This window comes from Heptranchias perlo, unplaced genomic scaffold (assembly GCF_035084215.1).
Source record: "Heptranchias perlo isolate sHepPer1 unplaced genomic scaffold, sHepPer1.hap1 HAP1_SCAFFOLD_1909, whole genome shotgun sequence".
NCBI classification, from domain to species: Eukaryota; Metazoa; Chordata; class Chondrichthyes; order Hexanchiformes; family Hexanchidae; genus Heptranchias; species Heptranchias perlo.
Genome location: NW_027139175.1, coordinates 1 through 17,491, shown reverse-complemented (window position 1 = coordinate 17,491; position 17,491 = coordinate 1). Strand labels below are relative to the sequence as shown.

Below are 17,491 nucleotides of genomic sequence, written 5' to 3'. Positions count from 1 at the left end.
TTGATTACAGTGTGTGGGGGGAGGAGGAGGAGGGGGGGCGGTGTGTGTGATAGAGAAATGGGGAAGAATGAGGAAGTGGGTGCGAGAGATGGGGAGAGTGAGAGGGGGAGAGAGGGAGAGGTGGAGAGGGGGAGAGAGTGAGGGGGAAGAGAGTGAGGGGGAAGAGAGTGAGGGGGAAGAGAGTGAGGGGGAAGAGAGTGAGAGGGGGGAGAGAGAGGGGGAAGAGAGTGAGAGGGGGAAGAGAGTGAGAGGGGGAAGAGAGTGAGAGGGGGAGAGAGTGAGAGGGGGAGAGAGTGAGAGGGGGAGAGAGTGAGAGGGGGAGAGAGTGAGAGGGGGGAGAGAGTGAGAGGGGGAGAGAGTGAGAGGGGGAGAGTGAGAGGGAGAGAGAGTGAGAGGGGGAGAGAGTGAGAGGGGAGAGAGTGAGAGGGGGAGAGAGTGAGAGGGGGAGAGAGTGAGAGGGGGAGAGTGAGAGATGGAGAGTGAGAGGGGAGAGAGTGAGAGATGGGAGAGAGTGAGAGGGGGGAGAGAGTGAGAGGGGAGAGAGTGAGAGGGGAAGAGAGTGAGAGGGGAAGAGAGTGAGAGGGGAAGAGAGTGAGAGGGGGAGAGTGAGAGGGGGAGAGAGTGAGAGGGGAGAGGGGGGAGAGGGGGAGAGAGTGAGAGATGGAGAGAGTGAGAGGGGGAGAGAGTGAGAGGGGGAGAGAGTGAGGGGGGAGAGAGTGAGAGGGGGAAGAGAGTGAGGGGGAAGAGAGTGAGGGGGAAGAGAGTGAGGGGGAAGAGAGTGAGGGGGGAGAGAGTGAGAGGGGGAGAGAGTGAGAGGGGAGAGAGTGAGGGGGGAGAGAGTGAGAGGGGGAAGAGAGTGAGAGGGGAAGAGAGTGAGAGGGGGAGAGAGTGAGAGGGGGAAGAGAGTGAGAGGGGGAGAGTGTGAGAGGGGGAGAGTGTGAGAGGGAGAGAGTGAGAGGGAGAGAGAGTGAGAGGGGGAGAGAGTGAGAGGGGGAGAGAGTGAGAGGGGGAGAGAGTGAGAGGGGGAGAGTGAGAGATGGGAGAGTGAGAGGGGGAGAGAGTGAGAGATGGGAGAGAGTGAGAGGGGGGAGAGAGTGAGAGGGGAGAGAGTGAGAGGGGAAGAGAGTGAGAGGGGAAGAGAGTGAGAGGGGGAGAGTGAGAGGGGGAGAGAGTGAGAGGGGAGAGGGGGAGAGGGGGAGAGAGTGAGAGATGGAGAGAGTGAGAGGGGGAGAGAGTGAGGGGGGAGAGAGTGAGAGGGGGAAGAGAGTGAGGGGGAAGAGAGTGAGGGGGAAGAGAGTGAGGGGGAAGAGAGTGAGGGGGGAGAGAGTGAGAGGGGGAGAGAGTGAGAGGGGAGAGAGTGAGGGGGGAGAGAGTGAGAGGGGGAAGAGAGTGAGAGGGGGAAGAGAGTGAGAGGGGGAAGAGAGTGAGGGGGAAGAGAGTGAGGGGGAAGAGAGTGAGAGGGGGAGACAGTGAGGGGAGGGGGAGCGAGTGCAATATTCGATCCGTGAACATTACTCAATACACAATTGCCACTGCGCGAAGCCCCGGTCGATCAGCCTGTGACTGACTCTGGGCCGGGGGGCAGGTTCCTACAGATGATGGAGATCCGTCGCTCACGAGGGACCTTCTGCCCCCCAAAAAATGACTCTTCCTCTCGCAGGATCTGGTGGCTGAACCTGTATCTTGCTGCTCCCCTGAAAGACACACACAAGCCGGAGGTTCAGGACGAGCGAAAGGCTCGATTACATTCGACTGTTTGACCATGAGAGGCACTGCAGCCAATATTCACACAGGAGCCTGTCTGTTTAATGCCCCCCGCACCCCCCATCCTCCCTCCCCCCGCCCTCCCCTCTCCCCATCCTCCCTCCCCCACGCTCCCCTCCCCCGCGCCCCCCCATCCTCCCCTCCCCCGCGCCCCCCCGGCCCCAGTGAATCGTGTGACCCACTCTCCTGGCCCCAAATCCATGAGAAGGAAAACTGACAACTGGAATAAACGTGCAGGAATTCTCACCCGGGGCAACTGCCTCACACCGAGACGACTGACCCCTCCCCCACCGGTCCCCCCTTCACCCCCCCCCCCCAACACCGGTCTCCCTCTCCCTCCCACCCCCCCCCCAGTCCCACCTCAGGATGTAGACAGACCGTTGCTGCAGCAGTAAATCCACTCGATCCGCCTCATTGTCTTCACTCAACAAACGCATCACACTCCCCGACAGCAAACACAGGCCAGCAATCGTGTCCCCACAGAACTGAGAGAGAGAGAGACAACGGCATAAAGCAAAGTCCTTCCGCACCGCAGACAGACAGACACAGCACGTCCCGCACCGCAGACAGACAGACACAGCATGTCCCACACCGCAGACAGACAGAGACAGCACGACCCGCACCGCAGACAGACAGAGACAGCACGACCCGCACCGCAGACAGACAGAGACAGCACGTCCTGCACCGCAGCTAGACAGACACAGCACGACCCGCACCGCAGACAGATAGAGACAGCACGTCCTGCACCGCAGACAGACAGAGACAGCACGTCCTGCACCGCAGACAGACAGACACAGCATGTCCCGCACCGCAGACAGACAGACAGACACAGCATGTCCCGCACCGCAGACAGACAGACAGCACGTCGCGCACCGCAGACAGAAAGACAGACAGAACATCGCAAACCGCAGACCGAGAGACAGACAGTGCGTCCCACACCGCAGACAGAGACAGGCAGCATGTCCCACATGCAGACCAAGAGACAGACAGCACGTCCCACACCGCAGACAGAGACAGGCAGCACGTCCCACACGCAGAGAGAGACAGACAGCACATCCCACACCGCTGACAGAGACAGGCAGCATGTCCCACACCGCTGACAGAGAGACAGACAGCACGTCCCACACCGCTGACAGAAACAGACAGCACGTCCCACACGCAGACAGAGACAGACAGCACGTCCCTCACCGCTGACAGAAACAGACAGCACGTCCCACACGCAGACAGAGACAGACAGCACGTCCCACACCGCAGACAGAGAGACAGACAGCACGTCCCTCACCGCAGACAGAGAGACAGACAGCACGTCCCACACCGCAGACAGACAGCACGTCCCACACTGCAGACAGAGAGACAGACAGCACGTCCCACACCGCAGACAGTGAGACAGACAGCACGTCCCACACCGCAGACAGTGAGACAGACAGCACGTCCCACACCGCAGACAGTGAGACAGACAGCACGTCCCACACCGCAGACAGAGACAGACAGCACGTCCCACACCGCAGACAGAGAGACAGACAGCACGTCCCACACTGCAGACAGAGAGACAGACAGCACGTCCCACACCGCAGACAGTGAGACAGACAGCACGTCCCACACCGCAGACAGAGACAGACAGCACGTCCCTCACCGCAGACAGAGACAGACAGCACGTCCCACACGCAGACAGAGACAGACAGCACGTCCCACACGCAGACAGAGAGACAGACAGCACGTCCCTCACCGCAGACAGAGAGACAGACAGCACGTCCCACACCGCAGACAGAGACAGACAGCACGTCCCACACCACAGAGAGACAGACAGCACGTCCCACACCGCAGACAGACAGCACGTCCCACACTGCAGACAGAGAGACAGACAGCACGTCCCACACCGCAGACAGTGAGACAGACAGCACGTCCCACACCGCAGACAGTGAGACAGACAGCACGTCCCACACCGCAGACAGTGAGACAGACAGCACGTCCCACACCGCAGACAGAGACAGACAGCACGTCCCACACCGCAGACAGAGAGACAGACAGCACGTCCCACACTGCAGACAGAGAGACAGACAGCACGTCCCACACCGCAGACAGTGAGACAGACAGCACGTCCCACACCGCAGACAGTGAGACAGACAGCACGTCCCTCTGCCTCTGGGATCCTCTAAGCCAACGGCCATCTAAAAACTTTATTTTTCGAACAATTCTTGAGGCAGATTCAAACTAAATGGCATAATTCGGAAAGAGGTGCAGGAATAGAGAGATCTGTGGGTATATGTGCACAAATCTTTGAAGGTGGCAGGGCAGGTTGAGAAAGTGGTTAAAAAAGCATACGGGATCCTGGGCTTTATAAATAGAGGCATAGAATACAAAAGCAAGGAAATCACTGGTTCGGCCTCAGCTGGAGGATTGTGTTCAATTCTGGGCACCACACTTTAGGAAGGATGTCAAGGCTTTAGAGAGGGTGCAGAGGAGATTTCCTAGAATGGTTCCAGGGATGAGGGACTTCAGTTATGTGGAGAGACTGGAGAAACTGGGGGTTGTTCTTCTTAGAACAGAGAAGGTTAAGGGGAGATTTGATTGAGGTGTTCAAAATCAAGGACAGTTTTGACAGATTAAACAAAGAGAAACTGTTTCCAGTGACAGACGGATCAGTAACCAGAGGACACAGATTTAAGATAATTGGTGAAAGAACCAAGGGGGAGATGAGGAGAATTTTTTTTACTCAGCGAGTTGTGATGATCTGGAATGCGCTGCCTGAAAGGGCGGTGGAAGCAGATTCAATAATAACTTTCAAAAGGGAATTGGATAAATACTAGAAGGGGAAAAATCTGCAAGGGAGTGGGACTAATTGGACAGCTCTTTCAAAGAGCTGGCAGAGTCACAATGGGCCGAATGGCCTCCTTCTGTGCTGTATCATTCGATGATTCACACATGAGACAGTCAGAAAGGAGGAGTGGAACAGGAAAGGGAATTCCAGCACATAACAAGCCTGGAATCCCAGGTGGTGAAGTGTCAGCATTAACAGCAGCCTCTGTCACTTTACCTTCACACTGTCCACATGAGGCCTGATGAAGCCACTTTTATCAAGATCCAGCACGTGTACCATTGAGAGCTGAGGGACTCCTGGGGGGAAGGCGATATCCCGCAGTCGCTGCACGATCCTTTCATTCTGCTCGGTCCAGCGGATTTCTCAGTCTCGCGATAGGCATGGATTGCCTTGTGTCAATCAAAGCACAATGAAAATAAATTAAAATCCCAAACCACCTGCAGCTGAACATTCTTCATAACAAATACACGGGGACGCGCGGGACCGAGGGACGCCGGGGACCGAGGGACGCGCGGGACCGAGGGACGCCGGGGACCGAGGGACGCGCGGGACCGAGGGACGCCGGGGACCGAGGGACGCGCGGGACCGAGGGACGCCGGGGACCGAGGGACGCGCGGGACCGAGGGACGCCGGGGACCGAGGGACGCGCGGGACCGAGGGACGCGCGGGACCGAGGGACGCCGGGGACCGAGGGACGCCGGGGACCGAGGGACGCGCGGGACCGAGGGACCGAGGGACGCCGGGGACCGAGGGACGGGAACGCAGCCTCAGGCTCCATCACTACTTCCGAAGATATTTTGATTGTCACTAATAATTCATGTAACTGTGCAGCTTGCGGTCAGTCTGCCGCACTTCACACACTGTTAACAAATACAAAACATGTTAAAACATAAGAAGCCAATCCGAACGCTGGAAACAATTAAACTAAAGATTGATGTGGGGCCCTGTTTACTTATCAACAGGAAGGACGTAAACATTTCCTTCATTACTCTTCATCACACTGGATGTTACATGATGTGACATTTCTTTTCTAAAACACCAAATCCTCACAACACCATCAGTCTAATACTAGTACAGAGAGATTTGCATTTATAAACTGCTTCATCACTTCATCCATTAACATCTTAAAAAGCTTCATGTACAATGAAGTACTTTTTGAAGTGTAGTCACTGTTGTAATGTAGGAAACACAGCAGCCAATTTGCGCACAGCAAGATCCCACAGACAGCAAAGTGATAATGACCAGACAATCTGTTTTTAGTGATGTTGGTTGAGGGATAAATGTTGGCCAGGACACTGGGGAGAACTCCCTGCTCTTCTTCAAATAGTGCCATGGGATTTTTTACGTCCACCTGATGGGGCCTCTGTTTAATGTCCCATCAGAAAGGCGGCACCTCTGACAGTGCAGCACTCCCTCGGTATTGCACTGGGAGTGTCGGGTTGGATTATGTGCTCAAGTTTCTGGAGTGGGGCTCGAACCCACGACCGTCTGCTGGTCAGTGCTGGCTCTGGTGTGTAATTGAGCCGTACAGACCATCAGGTCCTGGGTTCCACTCCCACTCTGCGCTGATCTTAGTTGAGGCTTCAGTTGGTCCCCGAGCCCCTCGGCTAATGAAAATCAGCCAGGATTCCTGCCCCCGGTCGCCGTCCTCTGGGTCCTGCTGGAAAGCGCGAGAGTGTGATGCCCCCACAGTTAAATATCCTCACTGGGAATAACAGGCGGTCGGTGAGACACCGGAGACGGCAGCCATTTGTACCTGACCCCAGGAAGCAGCAGTAGCCGTGGCCCCCCGGTTGCTATGGTCCACCGGCCCTCGGTTGCTATGGGCCCCGGTTGCTATGGCCCCCCCCCCCCCGTTGCTATGGCCCACCAGCCCCGGTTGCTATGGCCCCCGGTTGCTATGGCCCCCCCCGTTGCTATGGCCCACCAGCCCCGGTTGCTATGGCGCCCCCCCCCGTTGCTATGGGCCCCCCCCCCGTTGCTATGGCCCACCAGCCCCGGTTGCTATGGCCCCCGGTTGCTATGGCCCACCGGCCCCGGTTGCTATGGGCCCGGTTGCTATGGCCCACCAGCCACAGTTGCTATGGCCCCCGGTTGCTATGGCCCACCGGCCCCGGTTGCTATGGGCCCGGTTGCTATGGCCCACCTGGTCCCAGTGCTCCCGCTGATAGCGCTGCCGCCTGAGTTGCGGCTCCAGTTCCCGCAGCAGCGCCGCCTCCTCCGCCGGGCTCACAAACTCCGGCCGCAGCTCCACGTCCCGCGACACCAACTCCAGCACCGCGGGGCTCGACCCCACCATCAGCCGCCGGCCCGAGGCTCCGTGCGGCCTGCGGGAGGAGCACATTAAACCCCGCGGCAAAAGCGGCTTCTTCCTGCGCAGCGCCCTCACGCAGAGTCCGGCCGGGCCCAAAATTCCCGCCGCTCGGGCCATGGGCGCCGCCATGTTGAAGCAACGCACAGCATTGTGGGGATGTGCGCAGGCGCATTGCTGATGCCGCTCCTCACCTCTAACCCTTGACCCTGATCTATTGGCCGCTTAATTCTGACCCTCATTTCCCTCGTTTCTCAGCGACGACAAAATATCCTCAATAAAGGTATTTTCTTCACTCCCCCAGGGGAGGGGGTGGGAGGGGGGGGTAGGAGGGTACTCTGACAGTGACCGCTCCTCGGTGACCCCTGATGGTGACCTCTCGTAGGTGACCTGACAATGACCTCTGATGATGACCTCCCCTCGGTGACCTCTACTCAGTGACCTCTGATGGTGACCTCCTCTCGCTGACCTTGACGGTGACCTCCCCTCGCTGACCTTGACGGTGACCTCCCCTCGCTGACCTTGACGGTGACCTCCCCTCGGTGACCTTCCCTTGGTGACCTGACGGTGACCTCCCCTCGCTGACCCGATGGTGACCTCCCATGTGCCTCTGCCCTGCGATTGGCAACTCAGGGTTTGGGGGATTGGCAGGGGTGACCTTTGCCCCCTGGGTCACCACACCGCCCGGGGTCAGCCCTGCAATCTCGGGCTCCTGGAGGCAAATTCAGGCCTGATGGCAGGAAGTTCTTGGAATGGACCCCCAGACGGAGAATACTGGATGGACAAACTAATATTGGCCCAGGACACTGGGGAGAACTCCCCTGCTCTTCTTCACATAGTGCCCTGGGATCTTTTATGTCCACCTGAGGGGGCAGACGGGGCCCTTGGCTTAATGTCTCATCCAAAAGACAGGGCGGCGCTCCCTCAGTACTGACCCTCCGACAGGGCGGCGCTCCCTCAGTACTGACCCTCCGACAGTTCAGCACTCCCTCAGTACTGACCCTCCGACAGGGCGGCGCTCCCTCAGTACTGACCCTCCGACAGGGCGGCGCTCCCTCAGTACTGACCCTCCGACAGGGCGGCGCTCCCTCAGTACTGACCCTCTGACAGGGCAGCGCTCCCTCAGTACTGACCCTCCGACAGGGCAGCGCTCCCTCAGTACTGACCCTCCGACAGGGCAGCGCTCCCTCAGTACCACACTGGGAGTATCAGCCTGGATTATGTGCTCAATTCCCTGGAGTGGGACATGAACCCACAACCTTCTGACTCAGACCCACTGAGCCACGACTGACCCCTGGCTACAGCCGACCCCACCCAAAGTCCATCCTCCCTTCATTTACACAAAACACGGTTTCAATGATCCAAAGTCACAATTAAAAGGTTCAAAGTAATCATAAAATTCCTTCAGAGCTGATAAATGATATTTTATTCATATTTTTGAGTAAGTCGATTCTGCTGGAGGCCTCACAGTAACATGTCTGCAACATCTGGTGTTTGTACAACTCAACTTGTGTCCGGGGATTGGCCCATCACCGGGAGGTCAGGAGCAGCAGAGACTCTGGAACAAGAGTGTCGGCGGAGGGGGAGGAGGACTGGTATGATGAGCGTACCCCGTTACCAGGGGGGAGAGGGAGAGAGCGGGTACAGTATCCCCGGGCCCCGTTACCAGGGGGGGCGAGCGGGTACAGTACCCCCGGGCCCCGTTACCAGGGGGAGAGGGAGAGAGCGGGTACAGTACCCCCGTGCCCCGTTACGAGTGGGAGAGGGAGAGAGCGGGTACAGTACCCCCGTGCCCCATTACCAGGGGGGGCGAGCGGGTACAGTACCCCCGGGCCCCGTTACCAGGGGGAGAGGGAGAGAGCGGGTACAGTACCCCCGTGCCCCGTTACGAGTGGGAGAGGGAGAGAGCGGGTACAGTACCCCCGTGCCCCGTTACCAGGGAGGAGAGGGAGAGAGCGGGTACAGTACCCCCCGGGCCCCATCACCAGGGGGGAGAGGGAGAGAGCGGGTACAGTACCCCCCCTGTGCCCCGTTACCAGGGGGGAGAGCGGGTACAGTACCCCTGGGCCCCGTTACCAGGAGGGAGAGAGCGGGTACAGTACCCCCCGGGCCCCATTACCAGGGGGGAGAGCGGGTACAGTACCCCCGGGCCCCGTTACCAGGGGGGAGAGCGGGTACAGTACCCCCGGGCCCCGTTACCAGGGGGGAGAGAGCGGGTACAGTACCCCCCGGGCCCCGTTACCAGGGGGAGAGATGGGCTGCGGGTTGGCGGAGGGGGAGGAGGACTGGTATGATGAGCGTACCCCGTTACCAGGGGGGAGAGGGAGAGCGGGTACAGTACCCCCGTGCCCCGTTACCAGGGGGGAGAGAGCGGGTACAGTACCCCCCGGGCCCCGTTACCAGGGGGGAGAGAGCGGGTACAGTACCCCCCGGGCCCCGTTACCAGGGGGGAGAGGGAGAGAGCGGGTACAGTACCCCCGGGCCCCGTTACCAGGGGGAGAGAGCGGGTACAGTACCCCCCGGGCCCCGTTACCAGGGGGGAGAGAGCAGGTACAGTACCCCCCGGGCCCCGTTACCAGGGGGGAGAGAGCAGGTACAGTACCCCCCGGGCCCCGTTACCAGGGGGGAGAGAGTGGGTACAGTACCCCCCGAGCCCCGTTACCAGGGGGGAGAGCGGGTACAGTACCCCCGGGCCCCGTTACCAGGGGGAGAGAGCGGGTACAGTACCCCCCGGGCCCCGTTACCAGGGGGGAGAGAGCGGGTACAGTACTCCTGTGCCCCGTTACCAGGGGGGAGAGAGCGGGTACAGTACCCCCCCGGGCCCCGTTACCAGGGGGGAGAGAGCGGGTACAGTACCCCCGGGCCCCGTTACCAGGGGGAGAGAGCGGGTACAGTACCCCCGGGCCCCGTTACCAGGGGGGAGAGAGCGGGTACAGTACCCCCGGGCCCCGTTACCAGGGGGGAGAGAGCGGGTACAGTACTCCTGTGCCACGTTACCAGGGGGAGAGAGAGGGTACAGTACCCCCGGGCCCCGTTACCAGGGGGGAGAGAGCGGGTACAGTACCCCCGGGCCCCGTTACCAGGGGGGAGACATGGGCTGCGGGTTCTGCAGGTATGACATCACCACTGCTGAAATAGACAACCTGCAAAACAAAGACAGAAAGGGGTCAGGGGTCGTCCGCATTAACTCTTCACAAACCAATCGCAGAGCTCGTCCCTCCCCCCACGACTGTCCCTTTACTCTTCTTCCCCAAATGCTCTTTTTTTCACCTCCCCAGCGAGGATTTCTCTGTCCAGCTGCCAATCCAACAACAGTTTGTGTTTATAAATGCAGGTCTGTCATCTCAATGTTTAATCCCAGGTTTCAGAAGCCTTCAGGTCTCAGTCGTGACCCAGTGGGTAACAATCTCACCTCAGAGTCGGGAGGTTGTGTGTTCAAACCCCACGAACCTATCAATTAAGAGCAGGAGTAGGCCATTCGGCCCCTCAATCCTGCTCTGCCATTTGATAAGATCATGGCTGATCTGATTGTGACCTCAACCCTACTCCAGGGACTTATGCGCATAATGTAGGCCGTCACTCCCCAGTGCAATACTGAGGGAGCGCCGCCCCATCGGAGGGGCAGTACTGAGGGAGTGCTGCCCTGTCGGAGGGTCAGTACTGAGGGAGCGCCGCCCTGTCGGAGGGGCAGTACTGAGGGAGCGCCGCCCTGTCGGAGGGTCAGTACTGAGGGAGCGCCGCCCTGTCGGAGGGTCAGTACTGAGGGAGCGCCGCCCTGTCGGAGGGTCAGTACTGAGGGAGCGCCGCCCTGTCGGAGGGTCAGTACTGAGGGAGCGCCGCCCTGTCGGAGGGGCAGTACTGAGGGAGCGCCGCCCCGTCGGAGGGGCAGTACTGAGGGAGCGCCGCCCCGTCGGAGGGCCGTCTTTCAGATGAGATGTTAAACCGAGGCCCAGTCTGCCCTCTCAGGTGGATGTAAAAACCCACACGGCACTATTCAAAGAAGAGCAGGGGAGTTCTCCCTGGTGTCCTGGGCCGATATTTATCCCTCAACCAACATCACTAAAACAGATTATCTGGCCATTATCACATTGCTGTTTGTGGGATCTTGCTGTGCACAAATTGGCTGCTGCATTTTCTATGTTCAAAAGTACTTCATCGACTGTAAAGCACGTTGGGATGACCTGAGGTGAAGAGAATTATTTAAAAGTAATGGTTTCACTCACATGAGCTCATCATCTGTTTGGTGTCTTCGGAGCTGCGTGAGTTTGCGAAGCTGATGAAAGAGCAGTAAACAGCGATCCAGGCACACCACTTCAACTGGAAGAGAGGAGAGAGCGGTCAGAGCCCAGGAATTGCAAATCCCAGACCCCAAACCCAGACCCTGTCGGACCCCAGACCCAGCTCGGGAAAGGTCAGGCCGGGGTCCTGCTCACGATCATTATCCAAAGGCTCCTGTGCAGACATCAGGCACGATGCCCTCACAGCTGAATAGCTGACTGCCATTCACTGCGATGCCTCAGAAATATCGACCAGTGTCGGGCACTGACACCGGGACAGGGGCGAGAATTGGACTCGAGTACCTTCAGCATCAGCCCGCACATACTGAAGATCATCCCCAGCAGGTTCATGTAGTCGGGGGTCGGGTCCTCCAGAGTCGGGTTGTTGTCGCTGGCGGGCGGTTTGTAACTGGAATAAAACAAAGAGTTTCAGAGACTGAGGACCCGACAAACCCACCTCCGACCCTGACCCTCACCCCCACCTCCTCACCCCACCCCCACCTCCGACCCCTGACCCACCCCTCACCCTCCTCACCCACCCCCCCACCTCCGACCCCTGACCCCAACCCCACCTCCTCACCCCACCCCCACCTCCGACCCCTGACCCCACCCCTCACCCCACCCCCGACCCCTGACCCCAACCCCTCACCCCACCCTCCTCACCCCACCCCCGACCCCTCACCCCACCTCCTCACCCCACCCCCACCTCCGACCCCCGACCCCACCCCTGACCCCACCCCCACCTCCTCACCCCACCCCCACCTCCGACCCCTGACCCCTCACCCTCACCCCTGCCCTGAATCCTGAACCCCGACCCTCTCCCCCCGAACCCCCCGACCCTCGACCCCCGAACCCCCCGACCCTCGAACCCCCCGACCCTCGACCCCCCCGACCCTCGACCCCCGAACCCCCGACCCTCGACCCCCGAACCCCGAACCTCGACCCCTCCCCCCGGGCCCGGACTCACCGCAGGATTTTGTTGGGCCGCCTGGGATCCGCCATCTTGTTGTTGAGCGAGGCGCCGCCGTGACCTTTACCCGGAACCGGAAGTCGGTCCGCAGGCCCAGACCCCGCTCTCCCCGGGATGACTTTCCCGGTCCCGAAGCCGCGGGGCCCGCAGTTCCCGACCGTCCGGCTCCGGGCCCTCGAGTGTAAACAGGGCGCCGTGCGGCCGTGCGCTTCAACGGTAAACGGTGGGGCCGCCGGGATTAAACCTCCTCCGACACAAATCACGGCGGAGGAGGCGGGGCTTCGCTTAAAGGCGCGGAACCGGGACCGAACCCCCTCCCCCCCCCCCCGGGAACCGGGACCGAACCCCCTCCCCCCCCCCCCGGGAACCGGGACCGAACCTCCCCCCCCCCCCCCCCCCGGGAACCGGGACCGAACCTCCCCCCCCCCCCGGAACCGGGACCGAACCTCCCCCCCCCCCCCCCGGGAACCGGGACCGAACCTCCCCCCCCCCCCCCCCCCGGGAACCGGGACCGAACCCCCTCCCCCCCACTCCCCTCACTCCCCCCTTCACCCCTCGAACCCCCTGTGGTTCCGGTCTGTGCAATGCCACAGGAGGTGCGCTAGTGCAGTATCTTTAAGATATTTGTTTCACGTCTGTTGGGCGGTGTAATGTCTGTCTGTGTTCCCCTGTGTCTGTCTGTCTGTGTCCCCCTGTGTCTGTCTGTCTGTGTCCCCCTGTGTCTGTCTGTCTGTGTCCCCCTGTGTCTGTCTGTCTGTGTTCCCCTGTGTCTGTCTGTCTGTGTTCCCCTGTGTCTGTCTGTCTGTGTTCCCCTGTGTCTGTCTGTCTGTGTTCCCCTGTGTCTGTCTGTCTGTGTTCCCCTGTGTCTGTCTGTCTGTGTTCCCCTGTGTCTGTCTGTCTGTGTTCCCCCTGTGTCTGTCTGTCTGTGTTCCCCTGTGTCTGTCTGTCTGTGTTCCCCTGTGTCTGTCTGTCTGTGTTCCCCTGTGTCTGTCTGTCTGTGTTCCCCTGTGTCTGTCTGTCTGTGTTCCCCTGTGTCTGTCTGTCTGTGTTCCCCTGTGTCTGTCTGTCTGTGTTCCCCTGTGTCTGTCTGTCTGTGTTCCCCTGTGTCTGTCTGTCTGTGTTCCCCTGTGTCTGTCTGTCTGTGTTCCCCTGTGTCTGTCTGTCTGTGTTCCCCTGTGTCTGTCTGTCTGTGTCCCCTGTGTCTGTCTGTCTGTGTTCCCCTGTGTCTGTCTGTCTGTGTTCCCCTGTGTCTGTCTGTCTGTGTCCCCCTGTGTCTGTCTGTCTGTGTTCCCCTGTGTCTGTCTGTCTGTGTTCCCCTGTGTCTGTCTGTCTGTGTTCCCCTGTGTCTGTCTGTCTGTGTTCCCCCTGTGTCTGTCTGTCTGTGTTCCCCTGTGTCTGTCTGTCTGTGTTCCCCTGTGTCTGTCTGTCTGTGTTCCCCTGTGTCTGTCTGTCTGTGTTCCCCTGTGTCTGTCTGTCTGTGTTCCCCTGTGTCTGTCTGTCTGTGTTCCCCTGTGTCTGTCTGTCTGTGTTCCCCTGTGTCTGTCTGTCTGTGTTCCCCTGTGTCTGTCTGTCTGTGTTCCCCTGTGTCTGTCTGTCTGTGTTCCCCTGTGTCTGTCTGTCTGTGTTCCCCTGTGTCTGTCTGTCTGTGTTCCCCTGTGTCTGTCTGTCTGTGTTCCCCTGTGTCTGTCTGTCTGTGTCCCCCTGTGTCTGTCTGTCTGTGTCCCCCTGTGTCTGTCTGTCTGTGTCCCCCTGTGTCTGTCTGTCTGTGTCCCCTGTGTCTGTCTGTCTGTGTCCCCCTGTGTCTGTCTGTCTGTGTCCCCCTGTGTCTGTCTGTCTGTGTCCCCCTGTGTCTGTCTGTCTGTGTCCCCTGTGTCTGTCTGTCTGTGTTCCCCTGTGTCTGTCTGTCTGTGTTCCCCTGTGTCTGTCTGTCTGTGTTCCCCTGTGTCTGTCTGTCTGTGTTCCCCTGTGTCTGTCTGTCTGTGTCCCCTGTGTCTGTCTGTCTGTGTCCCCCTGTGTCTGTCTGTCTGTGTCCCCTGTGTCTGTCTGTCTGTGTCCCCCTGTGTCTGTCTGTCTGTGTCCCCCTGTGTCTGTCTGTCTGTGTTCCCCCTGTGTCTGTCTGTCTGTGTTCCCCTGTGTCTGTCTGTCTGTGTTCCCCTGTGTCTGTCTGTCTGTGTTCCCCTGTGTCTGTCTGTCTGTGTTCCCCTGTGTCTGTCTGTCTGTGTTCCCCTGTGTCTGTCTGTCTGTGTTCCCCCTGTGTCTGTCTGTCTGTGTTCCCCCTGTGTCTGTCTGTCTGTGTCCCCCTGTGTCTGTCTGTCTGTGTCCCCTGTGTCTGTCTGTCTGTGTTCCCCCTGTGTCTGTCTGTCTGTGTCCCCCTGTGTCTGTCTGTCTGTGTCCCCCTGTGTCTGTCTGTCTGTGTCCCCCTGTGTCTGTCTGTCTGTGTCCCCCTGTGTCTGTCTGTCTGTGTCCCCTGTGTCTGTCTGTCTGTGTTCCCCCTGTGTCTGTCTGTCTGTGTTCCCCTGTGTCTGTCTGTCTGTGTTCCCCTGTGTCTGTCTGTCTGTGTTCCCCTGTGTCTGTCTGTCTGTGTTCCCCTGTGTCTGTCTGTCTGTGTTCCCCCTGTGTCTGTCTGTCTGTGTCCCCCTGTGTCTGTCTGTCTGTGTCCCCCTGTGTCTGTCTGTCTGTGTCCCCCTGTGTCTGTCTGTCTGTGTCCCCCTGTGTCTGTCTGTCTGTGTCCCCTGTGTCTGTCTGTCTGTGTCCCCTGTGTCTGTCTGTCTGTGTTCCCCTGTGTCTGTCTGTCTGTGTTCCCCTGTGTCTGTCTGTCTGTGTTCCCCTGTGTCTGTCTGTCTGTGTTCCCCTGTGTCTGTCTGTCTGTGTCCCCTGTGTCTGTCTGTCTGTGTTCCCCTGTGTCTGTCTGTCTGTGTTCCCCTGTGTCTGTCTGTCTGTGTTCCCCTGTGTCTGTCTGTCTGTGTTCCCCTGTGTCTGTCTGTCTGTGTTCCCCTGTGTCTGTCTGTCTGTGTTCCCCTGTGTCTGTCTGTCTGTGTTCCCCTGTGTCTGTCTGTCTGTGTTCCCCTGTGTCTGTCTGTCTGTGTTCCCCTGTGTCTGTCTGTCTGTGTTCCCCTGTGTCTGTCTGTCTGTGTTCCCCTGTGTCTGTCTGCCTGTGTTCCCCTGTGTCTGTCTGTCTGTGTTCCCCTGTGTCTGTCTGTCTGTGTTCCCCTGTGTCTGTCTGTCTGTGTTCCCCTGTGTCTGTCTGTCTGTGTCCCCCTGTGTCTGTCTGTCTGTGTCCCCTGTGTCTGTCTGTCTGTGTTCCCCTGTGTCTGTCTGTCTGTGTCCCCCTGTGTCTGTCTGTCTGTGTTCCCCCTGTGTCTGTCTGTCTGTGTTCCCCTGTGTCTGTCTGTCTGTGTTCCCCTGTGTCTGTCTGTCTGTGTTCCCCTGTGTCTGTCTGTCTGTGTTCCCCTGTGTCTGTCTGTCTGTGTTCCCCTGTGTCTGTCTGTCTGTGTTCCCCTGTGTCTGTCTGTCTGTGTTCCCCTGTGTCTGTCTGTCTGTGTTCCCCTGTGTCTGTCTGTCCTGTGTTCCCCTGTGTCTGTCTGTCTGTGTTCCCTGTGTCTGTCTGTCTGTGTTCCCCTGTGTCTGTCTGTCTGTGTTCCCCCTGTGTCTGTCTGTCTGTGTCCCCTGTGTCTGTCTGTGTTCCCCTGTGTCTGTCTGTCTGTGTTCCCCTGTGTCTGTCTGTCTGTGTTCCCCTGTGTCTGTCTGTCTGTGTTCCCCTGTGTCTGTCTGTGTTCCCCTGTGTCTGTCTGTGTTCCCCTGTGTCTGTCTGTCCTGTGTTCCCCTGTGTCTGTCTGTCCGTGTTCCCCTGTGTCTGTCTGTCTGTGTTCCCCTGTGTCTGTCTGTCTGTGTTCCCCTGTGTCTGTCTGTCCTGTGTTCCCCTGTGTCTGTCTGTCTGTGTTCCCCTGTGTCTGTCTGTCTGTGTTCCCCTGTGTCTGTCTGTCTGTGTTCCCCCTGTGTCTGTCTGTCTGTGTCCCCCTGTGTCTGTCTGTCTGTGTCCCCCTGTGTCTGTCTGTCTGTGTCCCCCTGTGTCTGTCTGTCTGTGTCCCCCTGTGTCTGTCTGTCTGTGTCCCCTGTGTCTGTCTGTCTGTGTTCCCCCTGTGTCTGTCTGTCTGTGTCCCCCTGTGTCTGTCTGTCCGTGTTCCCCTGTGTCTGTCTGTCTGTGTTCCCCTGTGTCTGTCTGCCGTGTTCCCCCTGTGTCTGTCTGCCCGTGTTCCCCTGTGTCTGTCTGCCCGTGTTCCCCTGTGTCTGTCTGTCCGTGTTCCCCTGTGTCTGTCTGTCCGTGTTCCCCTGTGTCTGTCTGTCTGTGTTCCCCTGTGTCTGTCTGTCTGTGTCCCCCTGTGTCTGTCTGTCTGTGTCCCCTGTGTCTGTCTGTCTGTGTCCCCCTGTGTCTGTCTGTCTGTGTCCCCCTGTGTCTGTCTGTCTGTGTCCCCTGTGTCTGTCTGTCTGTGTCCCCCTGTGTCTGTCTGTCTGTGTCCCCCTGTGTCTGTCTGTCTGTGTCCCCCTGTGTCTGTCTGTCTGTGTCCCCCTGTGTCTGTCTGTCTGTGTCCCCCTGTGTCTGTCTGTCTGTGTCCCCCTGTGTCTGTCTGTCTGTGTCCCCCTGTGTCTGTCTGTCTGTGTTCCCCTGTGTCTGTCTGTGTTCCCCTGTGTCTGTCTGCCCGTGTTCCCCTGTGTCTGTCTGCCCGTGTTCCCCTGTGTCTGTCTGTCTGTGTTCCCCTGTGTCTGTCTGTCTGTGTCCCCCTGTGTCTGTCTGTCTGTGTTCCCCTGTGTCTGTCTGTCTGTGTTACTCTGTATTCGGTAATTGTGACAGTCTCTGTTCCTGCCCTCAGTGGACGGGAATTACTGTCTGACCTGCGGCAGTGACAAATCCCTGAAGCTGTGGAATCCACTTCGGGGAACTCTGCTCAAGACCTACACTGGCCACGGATACGAGGTGCTCGATGCTGCTGGGTAACTAGTTTCACTCTCACTCCACACCCGCTGATCCCAATCACCTGTTGTACAGTTTCGGGTGACAGCAATGGATTGTCACCCCCCCTCACTCTCTGCAAACCAACACAGTCCTAAACAAGATCTTTCCAGCTCCCTCTCCCCTTCCCTCCTCTCCCCTCCCCTCCTCTTCCCTCCTCTCTGTCCCTTTCCCTCTCCTCTGTCAGGTGTTGAGGTTTGCTGGCCACCTCCAGCTTCTCACCCAAGAATCCAATTCTATTCTGATACATCGCCACAGATGCACCTTTTCAAACATTTCACTGAAAGAACCGGCACAGATGTAAAGGGGAGGAGTGGGGGGGGGGGGGGAGGAGTGGGGGGGA

General features: G+C 58.9%; 2 protein-coding genes across 2 annotated transcripts; both read right to left on the bottom strand.

The window, feature by feature from the left end:
• Positions 1-877: 877 nt before the first annotated feature.
• Positions 878-7,032, bottom strand: LOC137309916 (alpha-ketoglutarate-dependent dioxygenase alkB homolog 7, mitochondrial-like). Its single transcript, XM_067977918.1, is given in 5 exon segments — positions 878-1,694; positions 2,125-2,249; positions 4,799-4,938; positions 4,941-4,971; positions 6,729-7,032. Coding segments are annotated over 5 exon segments (735 nt in total). The 5' UTR covers positions 7,026-7,032; the 3' UTR covers positions 878-1,552.
• A 1,264-nt stretch (positions 7,033-8,296) lies between these two features.
• On the bottom strand, positions 8,297-12,308 carry wdr83os (WD repeat domain 83 opposite strand). The gene is made up of 4 exons (XM_067977917.1): positions 12,138-12,308; positions 11,474-11,579; positions 11,113-11,210; positions 8,297-10,036 (listed from the first exon to the last, which is right to left on the bottom strand). Exons 1-4 carry the CDS (start codon positions 12,170-12,172, stop codon positions 9,970-9,972), a joined length of 306 nt encoding a protein of 101 aa, XP_067834018.1. The 5' UTR covers positions 12,173-12,308; the 3' UTR covers positions 8,297-9,969.
• Between the last annotated feature and the right edge of the window lie 5,183 nt (positions 12,309-17,491).

What these genes read in the sequence shown, in the direction of transcription:
- wdr83os (XM_067977917.1), bottom strand. Translation starts at nt 12,172, where the DNA reads ATGGCGGATCCCAGGCGGCCCAACAAAATCCTGCG. An exon ending in TGTGCGGGCTGATGCTGAAG is followed by an intron (nt 11,211 to 11,473) that starts GTACTCGAGTCC and finishes CCTCTCTTCCAG; the next exon opens with TTGAAGTGGTGTGCCTGGAT. An exon ending in CAGATGATGAGCTCATGTGA is followed by an intron (nt 10,037 to 11,112) that starts GTGAAACCATTA and finishes TTTGTTTTGCAG; the next exon opens with GTTGTCTATTTCAGCAGTGG.